We start from the raw sequence: 22,647 nt of genomic DNA, 5'->3' as shown, positions 1-22,647 counted from the left end.
CTCTGCCTATTATCTGAAGCCTTAATCGGGACTTACAGCAGGGCAGGGTAAATAAACAGTAAGTAAGTTGTCTTGGGTAGAGGAACGTCAATGCCTGCAACTTGCTCAAGCCTTTCCTCTGAATGGTTCTGTATTGACCCCTGAGGACCCCCCGAGAATTCCCTAATTGAAAATTAATATTGAATCAATGCCGCAGGCCATTTGCATATTGATTATAAACATCCAGGAAGGCACCAAGTATGTCTGGGATCAATAGGGCCCTTCTGCAGCAGGCCGAGTGCACTACATCACATGGCAGCTGCCTGCTCCTGAGGTTAATGACTGCTGCTTGTTAAGAAGCTCTTGTCAGGTAGAATCCAGCGGCAGGGTTTTTCTGCCAAAGCTGGCAGCAGGTGAACTGTAGAGGGAAGAAGAGGAGGTATACATGAAGGGGCGAAAGTGAGGTATTTAGGCATCCCCCCTTATGTTTTAGGCAATATAAAATCCAATACAAACATCAAAAAAAGTCTGACTTTAAATGTGTTAGCAACTTTTAAGTACCATTGTTGCCACTAAAGTTTACAGTCTGTTTGTGTACTCTGTTAGATGTATTTTTGGAGACTTGGCAACCTATTGTTGAACCCTGACCGCTCCATAAAACAGCCTATAAAATATGTGTGTGTTTGTACTGTATATGTGTGTGTATGTGAGAGAGAGAATTGGGAAGGCAGGCTGATCAAAGATAACACAAACCATTTCCTGCCCCTAAAGGGAGAGAAAACAATATTAGGTAGATCAAAAAGGCCCCTTTTAATTTGAAATGAAACTTTCACAACATTACAAGACAAAGGAGACCCAGAATCTCCTACTTTAAGGCACCGATTAAGATTCAACACATGCATTCCTCTCCCAAACTCCCCATAATAGTTTCCACATGTTGAGGAGATGTTAAGAGGTGGAGGCAGGAGAGAAGGGAAGGGAGTGGAGACAATGGAATAAAAAGGGGTTGATGCAAATGGAGGAAGATGAAGAAAGAGATTTCCGTCAAACCACCTTCGCGGGTAAATTAAGCATACGATCCCACAGAAACCTGACTGGCTGGTTTTGTGGCGATATTGAAGCTTGGTTAAACTAATGGAGCTCTCTAAAACCGGATGATTCCCTAAACCCACGGGAGACTGCAGACCTGGTGTGAAGCACATGTGAGAGCAGCTTATTCTCCAGTCTATGAAAGACAAGGTCTTGAATTAATGCTTCCATGCAGTTTATGTCCATTCTCTCCTCGTGATCGCCCCCAACCCACACCCTGCACTGGGAGCTAGAGTCTGGGAGCTGAGAATGGAGTGCTGGGCCCAGAGAACCAGGCTGCATCTGATTGCTTCATTACAGGCCCTTTCATTGACTTGGTTGCACTGAACTGATGAACTGAGGCAGTGGACAAGGGCACATAATAGGAAGAAATGAATTCTTATCACAGCCTTCTCAGGAGGCCACTGGTCCTGACTCCTGGCAGGGGCCAGCAGAAGCCATGGCTGAATAAAAAGGAAGGGGCTTTATCTAGGCCCATTCAAAAGCCTGAAGCAGGATGTAGACTGCGGACATGATGGAGCTTTAGGAGCTGGATCAGTACACAGGAGAGGAACCACAAATCCACAGAGAACCATATTATTGTAGGGAGCTTGTTTTAATGATTAGTTTGGTGATTAGTGTTTGCTTTCTCCCAGTAACTGACACCCACGGCATAAAATTCTTTCACTTGTTTATTCCAGCAGTCCTCCAGAGGCAGACCTCTGCTAGTTAGAGTCCCAGCTTTAGGCTCCATAGCTGCACCCAAACACCAACAACTGAGATGAATAATTAATTTTGTACCTTATTGGGCTATAACCCCTAACTCTCCAACCTCCAGCTAATGAGTGAGAAGAGTCTTCTGCAGCGAGGACAATAACAGCACCCATTATAAAAACAAGTGCAACACTAACAACCACACATGCATACAATAGAAATGCAAGATGTGGTATAGCACAGTATCAATTTAGCAGCAGGCCAGGTCTCTATAGTGAAGAGGTTATTAATCCCTGACTATGCCTTAAGAGGCTAGAGACTCACACAGACCCACAACAGACCTTCTCATTTCCATAGTTATATGCAGAGTCAGCGTTACACTGCGGAGGAGGCGGGTAGGGAAACCCGATGTTTTACAAATGCCGCTCTGTGATCTTTAAGGGGCACCCACACAGGAAGTGAGCAGAAGCGATCTGCCAACCAGAAATCATAGAAAGTCATTCATAGAAATGACATTCAGCGACTTCAAGTGAGGACAGGCTCGCTGCCTGGTGGGCGAGTCCAGAGTTAAACTTTTCGACAACTTGGAGGAGAGTGACTGTCAATGAGAGCACCAGATACTGTTGAGTGACATATGACAGTGTGGTAAATACATTAGCGGGTTATCTAAGCAAACGGAGTCTGCAATGTCCACTAGACCAGCTGTCAGATGAAAAGCGGTGCGCGATGAGTGAATTGCTTCCTGTGTGGATTCCCATTTAGATCCTGACTTTATGCGATATTGTGTCATCGAAGTATTTGTCAATTTTTAATATTGGTGAAGTTGGCTGATAGCAGGTCAAGACATCTTCCTGCCCCCCTTCTCCCAGAAAGAAGAAATCATAGCTGTTGTCCTGGCAGAAAATGTATACTATGGAAAGTATGGACTATGGACATTTAAAATGACTGATCTGTGACAGTATTTGGTAAAGAACTGTCTTGTAGGCTATGGTCCGTCTGACAGCGCACATCCTAAACATCATTTGGCCTCAGTTTGCTGCTTGGGTGTTGCGCCTTTTCTTTTTTAGCATGTTACAAGAAAAGCATCAGACACTACTAGTCACTCTGGTCATTTTAGAACAGCTGGCCCATGTTTTAGCCACATCATCAGTTTAATTTTTTTTCCCTCTTTCCTGTCTCGTCTTCTCGCTCTCCTGTGGCTGAGCCAAAGATAACTGAGTAGCAGTGTTTGACTGTAATCACTCCAAGTCTCCTTCTCTGGAGAGCAGCACAGCGGGCAGCACAGATCCACCCTTCTAGGAGCTCTCAGCCCACTTTCTCAGTGCTATTGCATGTTCATGAAGAATCAGCCATTCCAACTTTGCATATGTAATGAATAAGCGCACGCAAACACACCCATGCAAATTGTGTTTCTGTTCAGATGAATATATAGTGTAGTAATGCAGTTAGGAACACAGACCATCTGACCCTCTCAGAAAGGATACATTCAAACTGAACCAGTAGCAGCAGCAGTCATTTGAATAAACTTTACAGTAAAGAAGCCTCCTTCCAAGGAAAACTGTGTAGGCCTGTTCTGTCAAGTGTTTAAGTGGCGTTTTTGAATTCCGGATAAAATTGAAAGCCTAAAGCTGTTTGGCTTACTAAACAGAAACAGATTAATGTGAGCTAAACATACAGTAAGATTAGAAGGACGAGTAGCTTAAATGATGGTTGAGTTGGTACATTGCATCTCATCAGCTGGCCACAGTTGTGTTTTGTAATTAAGGGTGTAAGGTGTGTTCATATTCAAATAAATAAAGAATGTTGCCTGCATTGTGTGATTAATAAATTAATACATTACAGGAAGTGCATAAAGAAGAAACTAATTGCACAAGATGAGTCTTTCTCATTATGCTTTTGAGGGGAAATTTCATTATATGCTTCACAAGCCAGATGAAATCCTGTTTTTAAAGTATGCAAATAAGGATAATACCTTATGTTGGGAAAATCATATGAGTCATAACAAAGCATTTGAATAGGCACAACGCTATGATTTTGTTGTCTAGTCTATAGTACAGTTTATAGAGCCTTCATTTATCCTCGTCTCACAGGAGCAGAACACGTTGGCATCGAGTATTTTAAGAGAAAAGTCGCATAACTCGTAGGAAGGTGCATTACCAGTGTAATAGGACTGAGCAGTTTCACTTTGTACTGAGAAATAACCATATGAAAATTTTCTGTGCGATAATTGCTAATCGCATATACAATATCGACATAGAAGGTTTATTACTTGCAACATTTTGTGTATGTGCAATACAGCTTCCAAGATTAACATGCGCTCTCGTATTACCTAGTGCTACAAGCAGAGGAAAGAAATGCATCTCCCATCATTGTACTGCAAAGTTGGTAGATAATTTTGCACATAATTGCAGTGGAAAACAACCTGCCTATTAAGCATTTAATGGCAGTAATATAGAAAGCAATTACCGTTACTTTGCTGCACACACTGAAAATAAAGATTTCTCTAAATTAAAAGGATCCTTAGACTACAGCTAAGGCTAATTGTGTGGGGTCTTGTGCAGGCATCTAGTTGTACATCATTTGTAAGGGCTAAATGCTGATCAGTTAGGAAGGCCTTTACACGCTGTGTCCTGAGTGTGTGTTTTTGGGACTGCTCTGCTGCCAGGGAGTCTGATAGCTCTTGAATTATTTATCTCTCAGGCTGCTGGACGGTAGTCACGGCGACCTAGGCCCCGTAGTGGTTGTCTGGCGACATCTCCCTTCAACAGTAGCCATTAACAGACAGGGTTTTGGGTGCTAATGAGCAGGGTGCAGTGTGCAAGGACTGGAGTTTTCTTACCCTCAAACTCTAACATAAAGACTCACTGCACGCTGAATAAAGACGTAGGAATGATTTACAAAGATGTGAGTGCAGAACTTTTTAATTAGGTTAAAAAAAAGAGGCAGAAAGAAAAAGATTGGGGAAAAAAGATAGGAACAACCACCCGTTTTCCTATTAAGGAGAAATGTCAAGCGCGGTGGTGAAGCAATAGTCTGTGTGCATCCCTTTGTTGTCCTCCCTGACATTGAAGGCTAATTTTTCATGGTTATTTGAACTGGAAAATGAAAGAGAGGTTTGTGATTATTTCCTATAAATGACAACACAATTGCATTACGCTTCAGTACAAACACAGAGAGGATATTGCCTTTTCATATTTCATGTGAAAGTAATGGATGGGCTATGCAAAGAGGAATAGAAAGAAAGACAAATGGTGAAAGAAAGCTCCCTATGTTTGATTTGTATTAGAAACTGAATGGATAGAGGTAGGGAAAGCTTTTTTCAATAAGTGATCGCACTCTTGTGGATGTTTTAAAGTGCCTGCGCAGCGTAATCATTGGTTTTCTTTAGCAATTAGCTTTGAGCAACCAGCTGGGTGGTTTTCGAGAGAACAAGTTACCCTGTGTATTCACTGTAATCTCTAGTAGAGAAATATAGATCAATGCTAAGCCCCCACACGGTGTCCCATGTATATCTGTACAGCTGCATGATGTAATAAATAAAAGTAAGTGTACCGGTAATAAATAGTAGGATAAAACTCCAGTACACCACCCTCCCCTTATCAACTATCATGAAAGATCTGAACTTAGCAGGCCGTTAAAGCCTTTGAGAGCAAACACACATCAATGATGGCCTATATTTTATATTTTAAATAAAATTGATTAGCAAAATTGGTATTCATAACCTTGTCAGATTCTGTTTTATCTCTGCGCACGCTTTCATAAACAAACAGACGGTCAAGCCCAGGGCGGTGGTTGGAGACAGGGAGGCAGAATGACCACAGAGGAGGAATGGCGAACCAGCCCACTCTAGGGGGGCATGCTGTGTTTGTGTACTTTAAGTTTCCAAAGATTGAAGAACTAGCAGGAAAGCCTCTGTCGGCAGGACTCATGTAAATAGGACCCATGTGGGAGCTGTGAGCCGGACTCCTAACACGCGCCGTGGTAGGGGCTACATACATCCAACCATGGCAACATTGATTTTCTGAGCTAATACCTCCACAGAACGGTCCACGGGCAGATGGAAGCACTACAAAGATATGCAAATGATGCATTCGATAAATCGACAGACAGAGATCTTTTTCAGACAGTCCACTGTACCGGTCTGCAGTGCCTAAAAGGAGAGATAAACAGATAAGTACCTGTTAATGGACACACAAACACAAGTGTGTGCACTCAGACAAACATACAAGCACCTGCCCGTTACCTGGGAAAACTTAGATCGATAATAGAATTTCGTGTTAAGCAGAGGTGCTTCAGAAAAGCACATCAAATAAATGCTGGGACTAACCGTTGCTAGCTTTAAAATGAAAGTGCTATTTTTAATGTGGCACACAATATTTTTTAATTTCCAAGGTTTTTGCACTGTATCTTGTGTATAATAACAAAACAAACTGTGGGTATAGTCATATTCAGCACGCTTATTAGTCAGATATGAAACAAAAGCTGCTGGGTGTATGTCATATATAATAGATGTGGGCTGTCTTGTTAAGCCCAGCAGGCTGTATGTGGCTGTGTCTCTGTGGAGAATGGCTCTGAAGCTCACTGTACCTGGTAATTAAAGAGAGTTTGTGGCAAAAGCCAAACATCAGGAGAGATGAGCTATGAACAAAAGAGCTGTGACAGTTTCAGGTTATGTGATTTTTGTGTCCCTTTTTGCCAAATGAAAAATCAATACATTTTCCGGGTTATACATATTCAGAGTGTCCACCATGCTTCCGCCCTGATGGAGAAAGGGGCGGGGGACTGCGGGCTTGAGTGGGGGAGTCGCCTGTTCGCCTGTCATAACTGTACCATCGCATTTTCCAAGCCACTGGTGAATATTTCAGAGTTGATGTGATTGCCCTTCATGACAGCGGTGATGCTCCCGCTCCCCCCCCCCCCCCCCTTTCTTTATTTAAGGCAACCCTTCAGCCACCCCCACACTCCGCATCAACCCATCCCGGTTCTGTTTGGTCCTTTTGAATAGCTGCAAATAGGTGAAGGCATTGTGGTGTGAGCTGGAGGAAAAAGAAAAAAAAGATGCATTAATAAAAAGGAGGCTGATTTAAGAGGAGGCAGCGGTGGAAGACGATAAGCATAAATGCATGGTGGGGGGTGGCAGTCGCAGCTAGGCAGAGTAACTCTTTGTGCAGGACATTGTCCCTGAGGCAGAGTAGATGGAAGAGCACAGCCCAGTGATGCTTTTGCCCCCTGTCCAGGCTTTTAGCCCTCTGTCCTAGCAGGGAAAAGTACAGCCTGCATCTTCCATTGTGGACATAATATGTGTTGGTTAGGAACCATCATTTTGGGCATTCAAGGAACCCAGTGGTGTGTGTGGGTGTATGTGTCAGATGGGGCAGAAGAGTGAGCAGTCCCTGAATGCTCAGTCCCTGTGTACCCACATTAACCCAGATCCTATTCTCCTTCATCACTCAAGAAAAACACAAAGAGAAAAGAAGTAGAGCAGCACTCACTTTATCCACTTTATTTGTAATGTATCTAAACATGCCATTATCATGAGAAGAACTTCTAATTAGTATGATTTCCCATGAGATAACACTTTAGGGAAAATATTTAATACATTACGTGGTCTCAATAACATTTCCTAATTTACTTTCATACTGAAAGCACAAAAAGCAAATTTTGAGCCTTTTTGTGCATTATTCTGTTCTTTTTTTTCTGTTAGAAAACACTTTCGAAAAACCACGACCTGATTACCTGAAAATGGCCCAGGAATTTGAAACACAGGGGTTTGGGGTGGGTCAGATAAAATGCTCCGTGGAGGACCTATGGGCTGTTTTGATGAGCATGTACCAGGGAAGTTCTGAAAGGATGTAGGAGGGGTTGCTGTGATATAGCCGGAAGGCAGTATGAACTGTCACTCCTGTTTGTGATTAACTTGCTGTTTAAAGTTTCTTTAGTTGTTAGCTACCGATGTACCCCTCCTCCATCGCTCCTCCTTTCTGCTACCCCCCACCACAGCCCTTCTTCTTCCTGCCCTCAGCCCTTTGGAGACACAAAGTATTCATTCACATTTAGATCCCGAGGTCACAGCAGGGCCAGCAGGGAGAGAGGCCAGTGAGTCGCCCCCCCCCCCCCCCCCCCATAGACAGGTCAGGAATCTAACATGTAACTCTGACCAGCAGCGCTGAGCTAGCTTACTCTTGCTTCCATGTGAAAAGGAAAGTGTGTGGGAGAGGGGGAGTAAGAGCATGAGTGAGAAGAGTACAGGGACAGATGAGCTTTCATTTTGTGCGCAGTGCTTGGTGTAGTTTCTGGATTTTACTACATTGATTCTTTCGTGGATTAATGTATATTTTGGTACACTGATCTATTTTTTGAATGCATGGCTAAATTTTAAATGCATTTCATAACTGAGGTCTATATGACTCATTACAACTGAAATACTACACAGAAATCAGTAAGAATATCTTGCAACTCACTTAAAAAGCAGTTGTTTTTTTCCAGTATTGCATGTGTCCACATTTTAATTAAGCCCTATGTATTGTAGTGCAGAGGCCATTATGGTTACTGATAGTACCGTGTTGTGGTTTATTGGTCGTTCATGAGCAAAAGCCCCGCTTGTGTCTGACAGTGTTGTGGGCATGTTTTGCTCAGTTGTGGTTTTATGAGGTGTAGCTTCAGAGCTTCTGTGAGTATGTGTTGAGAGGGGAGTTACGAGGGGTGGGAGTGTTTTCCTGTGTGTTGTGCTTTTTTTGGGGGGTGGTGTCTTGCGTATGGGGCACAGAGGTGCTGATATGAGGAGCGGACAATGCATGAAAGCCCTCAGCATGAGTCCTGTGTCTCATTGTCCCATGGTACCCTCCTGTCACTTTCATTTTGCGCCCTCTAGTCCAGAGTCAGGCTAACTTTGATATGAGGAAGGGGTGCAAGGGATGCTGGGGAGCATGAGGGGGATTTTTAAAAGAAGGAGAAGGGGAGAAAGATAGAGTCTCTGAAGTGTGAAATAAGATTGCTTTTTATCCGACAGTGCAGCGCTAAAGAAAAGGAAGCTGTCCGGCTCTGGATAAAGCGGGGGAAGCACACCTCTCTGATTTACAGTGCAGTCCTGTGACACCTGGTTAAAATGATAACAACAGCCTCAATAATCATAATGAGAGTAATGAGAGCTTAGACGCACGGCTCCACACAAGAGCCCAGAGAGAAGCGCAGCTCAACCCTCGCTCCCAGTACTCGAGAGCCGGGGAGAGGGAGAAGCTGAGCTCTGCCCCCGCGCTGGTGCTCCATGACTTACGAAACCCAAGCGAGATAAATAAGACAGTGGAGTGACTGAGATGCTATATATGCAACTAAAAATGAGCAGACTGTCACTGCTGTTTGAGGAACACTGGAGCCGTTCTCAGGTAGGACTGGAATTCTGTACTTTAAGAAAGGCAGTTATCATCACAGCATTATATTCTGCTGAGGCCGAGGATGGAGGAGGAGCCTGACCTAGTGAAAGATATCTAGAGTGACTATTATTACTTGCTGCTGCTCTTCTCCACAGTCTGGGAAGAAATACTGGAAAGTGCAGTGGTTACCATCAATTATTTATTAGGCCGTTTGTGCTTGTCAGTCTGATTAGCATTAGTGTAATCACTGCTCTTCAGGGGAAAAGGAAGGCTGCTCTCTCTCATCTGAAGGTAATCTTGCCATTTTCAGTGTCTCATCGTCACCAGACAGCTTTTGCATAGCATCTGCTTTTGTCATCGCCACATATTTCTTCCCTTTCCCCTTCCCCATGTGTTTCTGTCTGTTGCTGCTCGGCCCCTATCCCCCCCCCACCACCACCCTCCCCTCACCTCATTAATGTGTGTGTGAGCAAGTTGCTCTCGCCCAGCTTGTATAGAGTGACACCTATGGGTCTGATTAAGCCTCTGCACTCACTGGCAAAACACAAGAGAGGAAGACCGCTAAGCACCTACACAATGTAGGAGTGTGTGCGTGCGTCTGTCTGTCTGTGAGGGAGCCCATGAATTGTCCCCACTGAGTGACTGGGAGAGCAAAGCTGATATTTTTCATGCTCAGAACAGATGAGTGTAATCTCTGTGTCGGCAATGGGGTTTTTCAGCTTGCATGATTAGATTAATGGAACTGTTTCATATCATTGTATTAGGATGGTTAATGAAGACAATTAATTAGAAGACAACCTTCAGGCTATTGTCCTTTACATCTCTCAGATTTGGGTTAGAAATGGCCTGCTGCCATAGCTTTGAGTGTTTCTCCTAATCTATTTTCTGAGCTAATCTATGGCTACAGTTTTAGTGTCTCTACCATTTGCATCCTACTCTTAGGCCACTCGTGACCTTTCATTAATTATAGCTGGCCCCAGCTTTAATCATTCTGTAATACTAGTTGTAGATGAGATGAGAAATGGGCAAAGCCATTTGCCACTTAAAGATGTAACGGTACTTCTGGAATGAAATGTCTGCATTTCTGCATAAATTATAAATGTGTTCTGTGTGCCAAAAGTGACATGATCATTAAACATCTAAAAAGAAAGTGTGAAAAACATGAGTGGGGAAAAGGAAAAAAATCAGTACCAGCGTGCTCATGTATAGCATGTGTGCAGGAAGTTGGGAGTAGGTGGGGCGGTTACAGAGAAGCTTAGCATTAGAATGCTGGCTGCCTATCAGAGAAATGTTTAAGCACAAAGTGTGTATTAATGTGTAGGTGGGGAATTAGTCTCACTACAAGTGTCACATAGCTAAGAAATGACACCTTGCCCCGTTTTTAAAGGTGAAAAAAATTTACCTGGGGATTATTTTGTAATCTGAGCACCTATGCAGCTGTACAGTATCCTAATTCTCAGACTGTTGTAGAGATTTATGCAGGTAGGAGTTATAGGATTTTGGGACTCTGCAGCAGATCTCTGGGTTTTTTGGGAATGTTTAAGATCCAGCTCACCAGTACCGGAAGGAATTCATAGAGTCCCTTGGAAACATAAAAGAAACACAGTAATGCAACTTTTTTGTTGTTGTTTTGAGGGGTTTTTTGCAGCTGATTATGATTAAATAAAAGCTTATTCTTAACTGTGCATTTGTGCTTAGAATAATAAAATATCACAGTTGATATAAGCACCCCCTTATGGTTTTGTAGCTATAGTGTATACTTAAGAGAACCGTAAAAAAAAAAGGCGATAAATATAAATACGCGATGAAGAAAAGTGGAAAAAGCTCCTTAAGCAACTATCTAAAAAAAGTCATATAACAAAACGATAATTTTTTTCTAATGTATTTTCCAGTTATAAATAGGACTGATTTGCATAAGGAATTTTAAAACCCATTCAGCAGAATAAATTAAGATCTATTTTATTTATGTGTCATTGTCATCAGTAAAGGAACAGCCACATGGTTTAGAGATGTATGGTTATTAAGTGTGTCTGTAATAATGATACATAGTTTGAGTTTGAGAAACGTACCTGTTGTATATACAACATAGGCTCTGTTTCATAACTAACAGGCTAAACAGTGAGTGTTGGGGAAAATGTACTGTCATAAAAATGGTTTTGGCTGTGGGTACTCATGTGGTGAGCTTAGATTAGATGTGTGATGACTGCAGGGCTGAATACTTGAACAGGATATTTCAGTAGCTGTTGTAGCTTTGTCAATATATCAATAGCTCATAGAGTAGAGACCTATGCATGAAAGCATTTTCAAAAGAGCATTTAAGTACATTTGCTGAGAATTAGCTGACTTGTATAATAACTGATTGACTGCGGCCTAGTTTACTGTTGTCAAATCAATGCTATTCCATGCAAGTCACACTACTTTTAAACAAACTTAACAGGCAAAGGGGATGTTCAGGGGGCACTGGAGGGAAATAAACAAGATTGATGCCCTTTTTATTATCTGTTTTTGCTATCTTTTCCTCTGTGTGTTACTTACAAATGGCGTTATTGGATATCCATTGTTTGGACTTCGATGCTCTAAATGGCCTGATATATCGAGCTGAGGCTTTTAAGGTGGTTACAGGGGATTTCTGCCTTTGACTTGGCTTAAAAATAAAATGAATTGTGGCTCTGAAAGTTTTAAATATTTATGATTTATTTTATTTGCTATAGTGGGATAGCAGAAGTGAAATGAGGTTTGTATTGGTAAGTAACCTAACAGATTGCAGCGCGCGCGTGTTTGTGTGCGCGTGCGTGTGTGTGCGTTATGAGAGGAAGCAAATGGGGGTCTTTTTCTTGAACTGTACTGCTCAATTATTTTTCCATCTGGCCATTTGCACCCATGTGCTTGCTTTTAGTTTTATCTACACATTAAACACAGAGAATTGTCCTTGTGTCTTTTGTTTTGAATACATACACAAAACAATAGCAATAAAAAGAAAGAGTGGATATTCGACTTTCCTCCCCCCTTATAATTCAGCTCAGATTTTTTTTTATTCAAGTTGGAATTATTTTTTAACAGAGATAATCAGACAGCACAGGACAGAAAGCAGATTCTGCCCTCTTTGTCTGCTAGCCTTGCAACTGTGTGTCAGCAAATGTAATTGTTGCAAGCTCCTATAGAAAAAAAACGCTACCGCCCCTTTAAGTGCTTCCACCAATTCTGATGGCGTGGTGATTTACATATCCCGTTCTCCCTCCCCCTTCAGGAGAGCTGAGCGAGGATGTGGAGGCTGCTAGTGAGACCACCACAGACCAGGAGGACCAAACCAAAGACAGAGAAAGTGGGGGGGAGAAGGAGCTCACCAAAGGGACAGGTAAGGCTCATATTTACACACATTTAGGGACTACTACTCACATGATTCACGTGGCCATGCAGCTGAACATTGCTAAGCAACATGCCTTTTGCCAAATTAAATTAAACATATTTTAACAAAGGTTTCAAAGCCTTTCTAAGCATTGAAAATACTCTCAAAACTCCCTAATCTAGTTTTCAAAGGCTGCTCTTTCATGCTGCATGTTCCCAGGCATCTCATCAGCTACAGTTAGAATAAGCTGTCAATTTAAGTAATAAGTTCAGGTAACATGTGACCCATGTTTTGTCTTTGATCAGTGGGTGATGTGAAGAGCAGGGCCTGCATGTGTAACTCCCAGTGTGCCACACACATACACTTGAATAGCACTGCCCCCTTCTCAAATTTGCTGTACACACAGAAGAACATTGACACCACTTACCTGTGTTTTCCCTTATCAGATCAGGATGGTTTTATCTCTGGTCCTCTTTATTGATAGGTGCTGGCTCCTAAGCAGGGGGTTGGGTTTAGTGTGAGGGGAGGAGCTTTGGGCCTCAGCACTCTCTGATCAGGGCAGGTTGCATTTATCTGCTGTAAACTTTTCAAGATGCATTGGATGTTCTACTATAACAAATGTTTTCACATCAGAGGGCATTATTAATGTAAATACAGTTCACGATAATGCATGTGCTTTTATTTACTTACCTAATTTATTTAGTTGGACCACCAGTGATCATGCCGTATAGTGAAAACAGCATTGAACCCTAAACTTTCCATCATGTAGAACTTGTGGGATAGTTGGAGGGATTTCTGGGAAGCACTATATTATTTTGACAGATTATTGACCATAACAGATGATAGCACTCATAACAGAAGAAGTTTATGTTCTTGTAGCGGTTGTGATTTTTTTTTTTTTTTTTTTTTACACTGCAACTGGAAGAAATAGTTTACTGCTGAAAGTTACTGTAGTTGTACTGAATGCACTGCTATAGGTGCTGAATTAATGACACTTGGAGCGTGTGTGGAATTAGATTGGTTGAAATAAGAAAATGAACGAAAAACTGTCTCAAGCACAAGTTTAATGACGAACAAGCTTAATGTAAAACTACACCCCCCCACAGCGCGTTCTGTATGTGCATCACTGGATCTAATTATATATGAAAAGCTCTGTTTACTGATTCTGCTCTGGTTTCTGAGAAGGAAAAAAAATGGCCCGAGTTTTCTTTTTTATGCCCAGTTTATTTCACTTGTCTGTGTTCAGAAAACAAGGCTGGCAGTCAAGACATTTCCTATTGAGTAGAGAGATTTCTCATAATCGTGACACTGAGCAGTAACGGGCTTGGATAGATGCTTCTCACTTGTCTAACTTCTTGTGTTACTGCAGGATGTTTTGATTTACACTAGTCAGGTTAAAAGCTGGAAAACAATTCAGACCTTTTGCATACCTAAGTTTTTATAAGGTGCAGCAAAAGAAAAAAGAAAAAAAGAAAAAAAAACTCATCACAGTGTTTGAAGCCCAGGCTTTGTAAAATGTCTTTGATATTCGAACTTCTATTTTAAATGAGGCTGAGTTGTTTGTGCTCTTTGAAAGGGCGACACTCTTCTTTGATGGAAGAAATAATGATATGCATGCCTGACTGAATATGGCTAAAAGTATGTTTTAGCACATCAAAATAAAGCACTTTAAAAAGCATTAAAATGAGCTGGCCGATTAATAATTCACTCATACCTGTGGTGCACAGGAAGACGACTCCTCGCATTAGGATTCCTCCTTTTTGAAAGGCATGCAATTTGATACAAGCATATTCAGTTCCTTTCCTCCCCTCTGTCAGTCGCTAATCACCAAATAAGTGTGTTTCTGTGTTTTCACAAAGGAAATATGTGCTTGCATATGAAAAATTTACAGCTTCCCAGCAGCTTATTAGAAACGCTTAGTTAAAAATAGCATTGCATTAGGGAACCAGGTCTGAGGTTCTGTTTGATGTCAGTGAAAAGGTGGGTGGGTAGATTGGGATGCTGGGTTCAAGGCTGTGTTGTCAGCAAAAGGTAGACAGCTGTAGTTTAATGGAAGGGTCTCTTTTTGTGCTTCAAACTTTTTGTGATTGATGAATACAATGCCCATTCAAAACGTATGCAAACCTATCTTGTTGTTGTGGGGCGGAGGGGGCGTGAGGAAGACCTCAGAATCCATTTGGTAAACACGGGAGCTCTTGTTTGGGCTGGTGATTGCCTGAAAATGTTGTGCAGCGCGTACGCAAGGGGTGTATATGTTAAAATATGGCGTATGAGCATCTTGGCCAACCTGTTATTTATATGAAAGGTGCTCAGTCTCCCACTCTCTGAAGCTGAGCTGTTTCTAAAGTCCATCATTAGAACTACTGAAGTATTTCTTCTCATCGTTGTCATGTAGCTGTTGGAACAGAGCACAACATTGTTCCCTTACAAATGACAGTCACTGTCAGACAGACGGCATTAGCGAGCACAGAAAAAAGGCTTCCTCCTTTTTAAAGCCTCTGTCAATCTTATTTTTTCTTTCTTGTTCCACAGCTCCTCAGTATTCATTAAAATCATTTAGAGGTACATCAGAAGCCTTTGTAAAATGCATATGTATTCAGCATGTCATCTCTTGAAAGATGCCTTCATTATTCTGGTGTTTTATTTATTTATTTATTGCAGAGATAATTCACATATGTGCACGTGAAGGCACTCAGACATATTTAAATGCCATATGCTCGCAAACTCTGCATACATGGGGCAACTTTTAATGATTAAACAGCTGACTGTTGATCGTGCACAGAAATAATGCACATTTACAAGTAAATCCAATGAATACATTAAACAGAAATATGTGTATATATATATATTTCAACATGATGTTCACATTGGTGCCAGCTGCAACTGAATCATCTGGCATGATTAGTAATTCAGAGGGTCATTTTTAATGCCAGGTATGAAATATGTATAAATGGATAGCCATGAGCCTCTTTCCTCTCTGTCTCTCCACACTTTCTTCACCTAGCTGAGACAGCACAAGCTAAAGGAAAGAGTTTCTGCATAGGAATGGAATCCTTACCTTCATTAAAGCAGGTGGTGTATTTATGCAGCAGCTGAATGTATAGGAATGCAGCAGGGCGGGAGGGTGGCAAGTATAGGGGAGACAGAAAGATGAAGAGAGCATGAAGGTGGGTGCAGGGTGGGGATTGGGTTGTGTTAATACACCGGCAGACTTGGGCACAATGTGGTTTGACAAATTTAACATAAATGTATGGGAAGGGCTGTGTCAAAGTATGTGTGTGTGTGTGTTTGAGGGAAGGTGAGAGGGGTAGAAAAATATATAATTCTGTCAATTCTGGGACAGTCTTTGAAAAAAAAATCTGCTTGATAATATTTTATTCTTTATATCTGCACTTAAAAAAGTTTATAGGAGCCGGAGCAAGGTGGTGAAGGCAAGGGGTAAAAAAACTATTTATTTCAGCTACATATATATATATATATATATGTTTTCCTCAAACTTTCATGCTTTTCATGCTTTTTCATCATTTTTAACAAGTGATGAATGAAATCTTGAATCTGTAAGTATTTGCAGACATTCTTCTAAATTCTTTATTTCTCTTAACAAAGAGCCCAGAGAGTGATTTTGACACAGTTTATTGGAGCATTAATTAAAGGTTACATACAGGTTCTTACCGATTTGAACTTTCACAAACTGTTTTTACACTACATTTGTACAAATAGTCACGGTATTTTTATCACTTCATGATGCCCCAAAACCTATTTACTCGACTAGAAAGCAACTCAGACATTAGTTTGTGGCTTTCTCTGTAGCATGTGCCAATCCTGTGTCAGTTTTTCTTGATCCTTAATGCTTCTCCAGCCAGTTTTCTCACATATGTGTTAAAAAAAATTGCTCAAGCATTCTCAGTTAAACATTGACATTAAACCTGTGAAATCTGTCAAAACAAAGACTAAGCCGCTAGAGTTTCCTGTAATATGCATTTGTAAGTGAGTGAATCTGTGTGCGTTTTGGGCTCCGCATCCACCTGTTTTTATGTAAATGTGCAGCATGTGTGTGTGCACTCAGCTCTGCTGTGCGTAAGGGAAGCAGATGTTGTGTTCTGCACCGAGGCTACTGCATTTGATCTGTATAATGAACTAGATGATTAGCATCCCCTAGACGCGGCACTGTGGCATTGCAGTCTGCTCCTTTTTTTTTCTTCTTCTGTTCTTTTTATTGAGCTCCATATAATACTGTTAGTCTTGTGCTGTTGCTGCCTCACAAACAGACATGCTAAACGTTATGAATTGTTTCCCAAATAACACTGGAAACACATAGACTTAATGCTGGCTGCGGTTGAAAGTTGAAATTGCAGCCTTATGGTTAGTTGCAATCAAATTACTCACGTTTATGTTATTGTTACTCCAAACTGTGAGACGTTCAGTGCGGTGGTGATTTGTTATTGCTTTTAAACCTTGAGTAGCATGAGAAATCAGGAGACAGAGCAGCGGAAATGTTTACATATTCATAGCACATCCTTTCAGTGTTTGTCATCCCTGAAATTATAATTCCTTTTGTCTTTGAAGATAATAGGCCATAAATTGTCCTTGTTTGTGAGCCACCTCCCTGAAAGCTCAGTGTTTATGAGTTTTACCACAGGCTGTCTAATAGCCAAGCAGTACTGTGTCATTTAAAGGTGAACAACTCGTCATCCAGTTGTGCAGTGGTCTATAGATGAAAAGAGCCGCCGCTAATTAGCATCTCAATTTATACTGCACAACGCATGCTATTCTCACTCCTTCTTATACAGTTTGTTATAAGAGGGACTTTGTTTTGTTTTGTAAATGAAGAATGGTTTTATATATAAATCCAGGTGTAGCCCCAATGTCAGGTTTTTTGTCGAAGGTCCCTGTCTCTCTCTCTCTCTCTCTCTCCCTCTCTTTTTTTTTTATTATTAATGCAGAATAATTATCTTGGAAATATGAGGTGAGATGGAACACTGCCCTTTATTGCTCTGTGCTCTGACAGGGGCCGTAGATTAAAAAAACCAGGATAGAAATGGGGAAAGAGAAAAGACAATATTCAGGTATTGTTTGCATAGCGGTGAAAGAAAATGACTTGTAGCATGGGGAGTTGAATCATCTCCATATTAATGGCCAACTTGCTGAGGGAATAGAGGTGAGGATTTTCTGCGGTGCAAGAAGCAGAGAGCTGCGGGTGCATGAAGGTCCCGGCACTGTGAAGGTGAAAGGTTTCTGGGTGCTGGGGATCAGAAGAAACGGTGTTCGGCAAGAATCATTGAGTTTCACTATAGTGAGGAAATTGTCGACTGAGCTTAAGTTTAAAATGATTGGCAGACTCTGGCTGTTCCGGGCAAAGTGACAGTAAAGTTATATGACCTTGTTGGCATGGGCAGAATGGATAATAGGCTATGTTTTTTATAACTGCTGCCTAAAACTGATGGTGAGAGAGAAGCTATGGTAATGAGAGAGGCTCTGGACACGATGAGGAGCTCGTCTCATTCTGTAGGAGGAGAGTTCCTCTCCTAAACACAAGAAACATTTTTCCTGTCTCCAACATCCTTACATACCGTTTACTGTAACTCACATTTTAGAATATGGATAACCTTTCACAAGGACAAAGATTAATGGCAGCTGTGATTGCACTCCTGCAAGAATTCAATGGCAGATGACCTGTTGTGGTTAATTTAGTCTGTGCTGTGTCAGTCACTCTGTCCGGCAGCCATCTTTTTTTTTTCCCCCCCTTGAAAGCACAACAAGGCTGTGATTGCTCCTGAGACCGGTGTAGTGTGCTGACAGCCCCTTTGCTGCTTGAATAATACAGTCCAGCTATGGGGGAAAGACAAGGTGCCAAAGTCCAATTCACTTACGGGACTCGACAGCACAAAAGCCTCTGGTTTACGGAAAAGGGGCATGAATTAATAATCACCTAATTGACTCTTAGTTTTTTTCTCCACTCTTGCTCTGGCTTTTGTGCTTTCAGACAAAAGCCCACTCTATGTATCTGTCAGAAGACGTTTGCTGCGGATGGGGGCACTGTGTCTAGAGACTGGGCAGAAGAGGTCAGGTTGGCAGGCAGACTCTGGGCAGTTAAAGGGTCACTGGCAGACGTGGACACTCCAGTTTTCTCTGTGTGAACAGGATGGACACTGATGATCTGAACGAACGCTGAGGTTGCATAAACACGCTGTAGTTTTAGGAGCTTTTAAAGCTTTTTAAAGCTTTTAGAAGTTCCACCACAAGACATAAAGGGCCCAGTAATGAAGATGTAACTCCACGACTGACTTTTTCTAATGACTGCAGTATTATCCTAGATGGCAATTTAGTTGGGGTTTTTTTTCTGTGCTCTTACACCTTCTATTTTAATACCACAAAGTAACACTAGACTTTACCTTCAACTGCCAGCTCCTTCTGACATCAGTAACAAATCTCACCATGGACTGTAAATGCTCCATCGGGAGGCAATGTTTCGGTCATTAGTTCGGATCACCTGTTCACACTGCAGATATGTGTGTCACATGTGTGAGCTTCGGACAACAGTGTCCAATCTAACATGTCAGACTGTACATGACCAAAAACAAAAAGTTTTATCTCTATTTCATACTAGTTTGTCAATGTTTCGGTCATTTTTTTTCATCACCCTTGAAGAGAAAAAAAATCTGATACAGTAGTTGGATGTTAGTCACAGTGCCGGTGAAGGTGTTGGGGTGTACTAGTCTTAGGAGAATGCTATTGATTTATGGAGTCCTAACTGGCCGTGACGAGAGACTGCATCACAGTAAGCCTCCCCTGCCCTCCATCTGTCCTGCTCTCACTTTTACACACTCATGAACATAAAGCACCTGAACTAGAAAGCGGCTGTGCTTTCAACACAAACTGCCACTTGTTTCACCTCTCCGGTGCTAATTGAGAAATTAATGAAAGCAATGTGAAAGTGGAATTGACTTAGTTATGTTTGTCCTCTTAATGATAAGAGGGGGGTGGATGCGTGATACTTTGTCCCTGCTTACTTGCTGTACTGTATGTATGTGCTTTGCTGCTAAGTTAACTGTTCTTAATGTTTGCGTGAGGGTTTTTTTTTTCACACTTTATAACTCTCCCTCAGTTAAAGAAGTTGGGTAATTATCTGGGAATTTCAATTACATTATTATCTAAATTGTAAGAGTTGTTTTGATATGTTTCATTATCTGTCCTTGAGAAAAGTTATCTTGACGTATGAAAATTATGGTGGAATGCCAAGGAGCTACCTATTGGTGCAGAAATGGTGTTTATAAAATATGACATGCAGTGCTGTAGGAAATATAGATAGCTGTGTGTCCTTAAGGAAAAAGTATTACTGTTAAATAAAATTATGAAGCCATTTCCTAAAATGTTGGGGTGCTGTGTAAAAATGTTTATTTTAATTGAAAATAGTACAAAAGACAGTTTAAAAAAAAAAATATTTATATGCTTATTTAAAATTTAATGCCAGTGGGTTTGCCAAAGATATAGACAATTGAAATGTGAAGGTGACCGGAGATTTTTTCTCCTCGAGAGATGAGTTCAGGGGAAGTAAGAGTGGACTGAAGTGGAGTTGAGGATGAATTGGTGAGGACAGTGCCATGACTGAGAGGTTAATGTCAGGGAATGGGAGGTTCCTTTTGTTTAACATTCCCTTTGTTTATTGGCGGATGTGTTTAATAGGATTGACTGTGACTGGACCCTAATAGGGTCTCCTTTGCTGATCCCGGTGACTCTGGGAGATCTTGCAGCCTGCTCTGGCCAAAACCAGGTCCCCCACTGGGTAATCAGCTCAACTGCCCTCATCCTGATTGGAGCTGACATTTTAATGTCTGGAGCAGGAGCGTGGTCAGCCCTGCTTAACCTGACCCCCTGCCAAACCAACCCTCCCCTACCAATGCCCTCTGTTCTCAATTTGCCCTTCCAGGACTGTACAAATCAGGGCAAATTTAACTCTTTATGGGCTTGTTAGGGGTTCAGCGAGACAACTCCAATACTTTCACCATGAATTCTTTCCACTGGTGACAAAGTGGGGTGCCACTGCAGCTCCCCCTATACAGGCTCTGTGGATTTAGCTCCTCTCTGAGCCCACGCTAAACTGCTCAACTACAGTCGTGACTCTCTGTGCACCACCAGTTTCTCCTTTCCTTCATGAAGTGGAGTAGTCTAAAGTGGTTTGCAGGCGATGTTGTGTGAGGCCTTGCTGTACAGAAATTGTATTTTGGTGATATTAGCGTTGTTTGCATTCAAAGTTTATATATGGATAGATAGGATTGCAGTGGAAATCACATGACATTTCCATACACCAACACGTAACAATCCAAAAACATACAATACATAAAAACATACAATACAAACAGACATTTTCATTGCGCCTTAGGGATGTTTTGGCCAGACTGTTTAGACCTATTTTTGTTGAGGGGAAAAAAGGGCAATAGCACCATGGAGATGGCAGCACTTTAAAAGAGGAGGAAAGCGGATGCCTGTCGCCACTCGCAGTAGTGTTTGCTTTGCTCCTAACACGGTCCCGATAAATGCATTGTAGACTTGGTAATGCAGTTCGCAACAATTTACTGTCTGTTGTTACTGTCTTTGTGTTTGGCTCGGAGGCATTTCCAAAACAACCAACAAGCCAACTTTGAACCAACATTCAAAGTAAATCCAAAGAATGCAGTAAGAAGAATTGCCAACCAATTCAGAATGGCTGTAGCACATTTTGTGAGCACCAAAGTGTAGTTTAATCTTGTAAACATACTTAGGTATGACTAATCATCAGTCTCATGCCGTCATTGTATCTAGCGGCGGGTTTTTTCTTTGTTTGTTTTTTTTATCTTTGAAAGCTTTTTTGTTAAATGAGAGCTTGTTATCTTGTGCATCCGAACTTTGGGCGTAGTGTCAGGATTTTGTCAATGCTTTAAGAAAAGGTTTTCCCATGTTGCTGCTCCATTTTCCTCTTTGTCACAGATTAATCGTGCAACCTACAATGCGCTGAAGACATTTGGTAGCAGAAATACAAAAAATCTTATTGGAACAAAACAGCTGATAAGATTTCCCAGCTTTGCTTGATTGAAATCTTCCATAAAACGGTGTGATCACTCCTTAAATACATTTTCTTTTGAGGCAAAACTGTGACTTAATGGATAGGTACCTGAATTAAAACTCCCCCCTCAGCTCTCTCTATGCAGTTTAAACAAAAAGTTTGGTTTAAGCCAAAAAAGATATGTTATTTTCTTGTTGCACTTTTTTTTTCACCATCCAAATATTGCAATAATAATGCCATATAACAAAAATCATACTGTAATATATATTTTCCATTGTGTCAAATTTGACAGTCGCATGTATGTTGCACATGAGTTCTCATGGACTGAAGGGTAATCACGGAAAGAGTCAATGTTTAGAGTAGTTTAATACTGGTTTGGATCATCAGCCTTCTCTCTGTGGAAGAAAGACTTTGTATGTCTTGTCTCAGGTTTTGAACCTCATATGGACTGAAATTGTGGGGGTATGAAACCTAAATCTGCAACCTGCAGAAAGCTAATATTTTTATTAGCACTTTCCAGTGTTGTATAATATTCTTACAAGCCAACAGTGAAGCAGACATTTATCACTCAGCAGCAGCAGCAGCAGCAGATTTGGAAGACAAAATGTGAATAATTTTTGTTGTAACAACAACCCCTCTGCTCATTTACCATTAAATGCACTTATATTATAATTAAAAACTCTCCTCCTTGTTTGCGTGTGTCTTTGTGAATGTGTCTCTCTTCAGCTTTGTCCGGCCACTTGGAACGGCACCAGTCAGGTTCCCCAATTCCTTCCAAAAGGCCCTCTTCACGGTCAGAGGCCTCAGAAAGCCCACTCTCCTCGAAACGACCCAGGACAGCTGAGAAGGGTGCTGCGGAGCAGGTGAGAGTTCCACACCACAGTATTTTGTGAATATTGATGCCCTCAGATGTTCATAAAACTATTTTCCAGACTTTGAATTAGAGGTTTCTTGCTAAAGGTTATATCATCCTTAATTACCAAGCCCTCATTAAAAGTCTAAAACTTGCACATCATTTTTAAAAAAAGTACAAAAATATACTAATAATTTTCAGTTGGTTATCTCACCGACTTTTTTTATATTATGCAGAAATCTTCTTTTCAAATATACTCAAAATTATATTAGGCTTC

General features: G+C 41.3%; 1 protein-coding gene across 5 annotated transcripts in view; it reads left to right on the top strand.

Moving 5' to 3' along the window:
* Positions 1-22,647, top strand: part of zfhx3b (zinc finger homeobox 3b) — a 169,510-nt gene that overhangs the window by 134,797 nt on the left and 12,066 nt on the right. For all 5 annotated transcript variants that reach the window (XM_026168473.1, XM_026168438.1, XM_026168445.1 and 2 more), the window contains 2 exons: positions 12,379-12,486; positions 22,244-22,380. In XM_026168473.1, the coding sequence (XP_026024258.1) occupies positions 12,379-12,486; positions 22,244-22,380 (245 nt within the window). The remainder of the gene's footprint in view (positions 1-12,378; positions 12,487-22,243; positions 22,381-22,647) is intronic.

Source organism: Astatotilapia calliptera, chromosome 1, assembly GCF_900246225.1.
Source record: "Astatotilapia calliptera chromosome 1, fAstCal1.2, whole genome shotgun sequence".
NCBI lineage: Eukaryota > Metazoa > Chordata > Actinopteri > Cichliformes > Cichlidae > Astatotilapia > Astatotilapia calliptera.
This window is presented reverse-complemented; position numbering and strand designations above follow the sequence as displayed.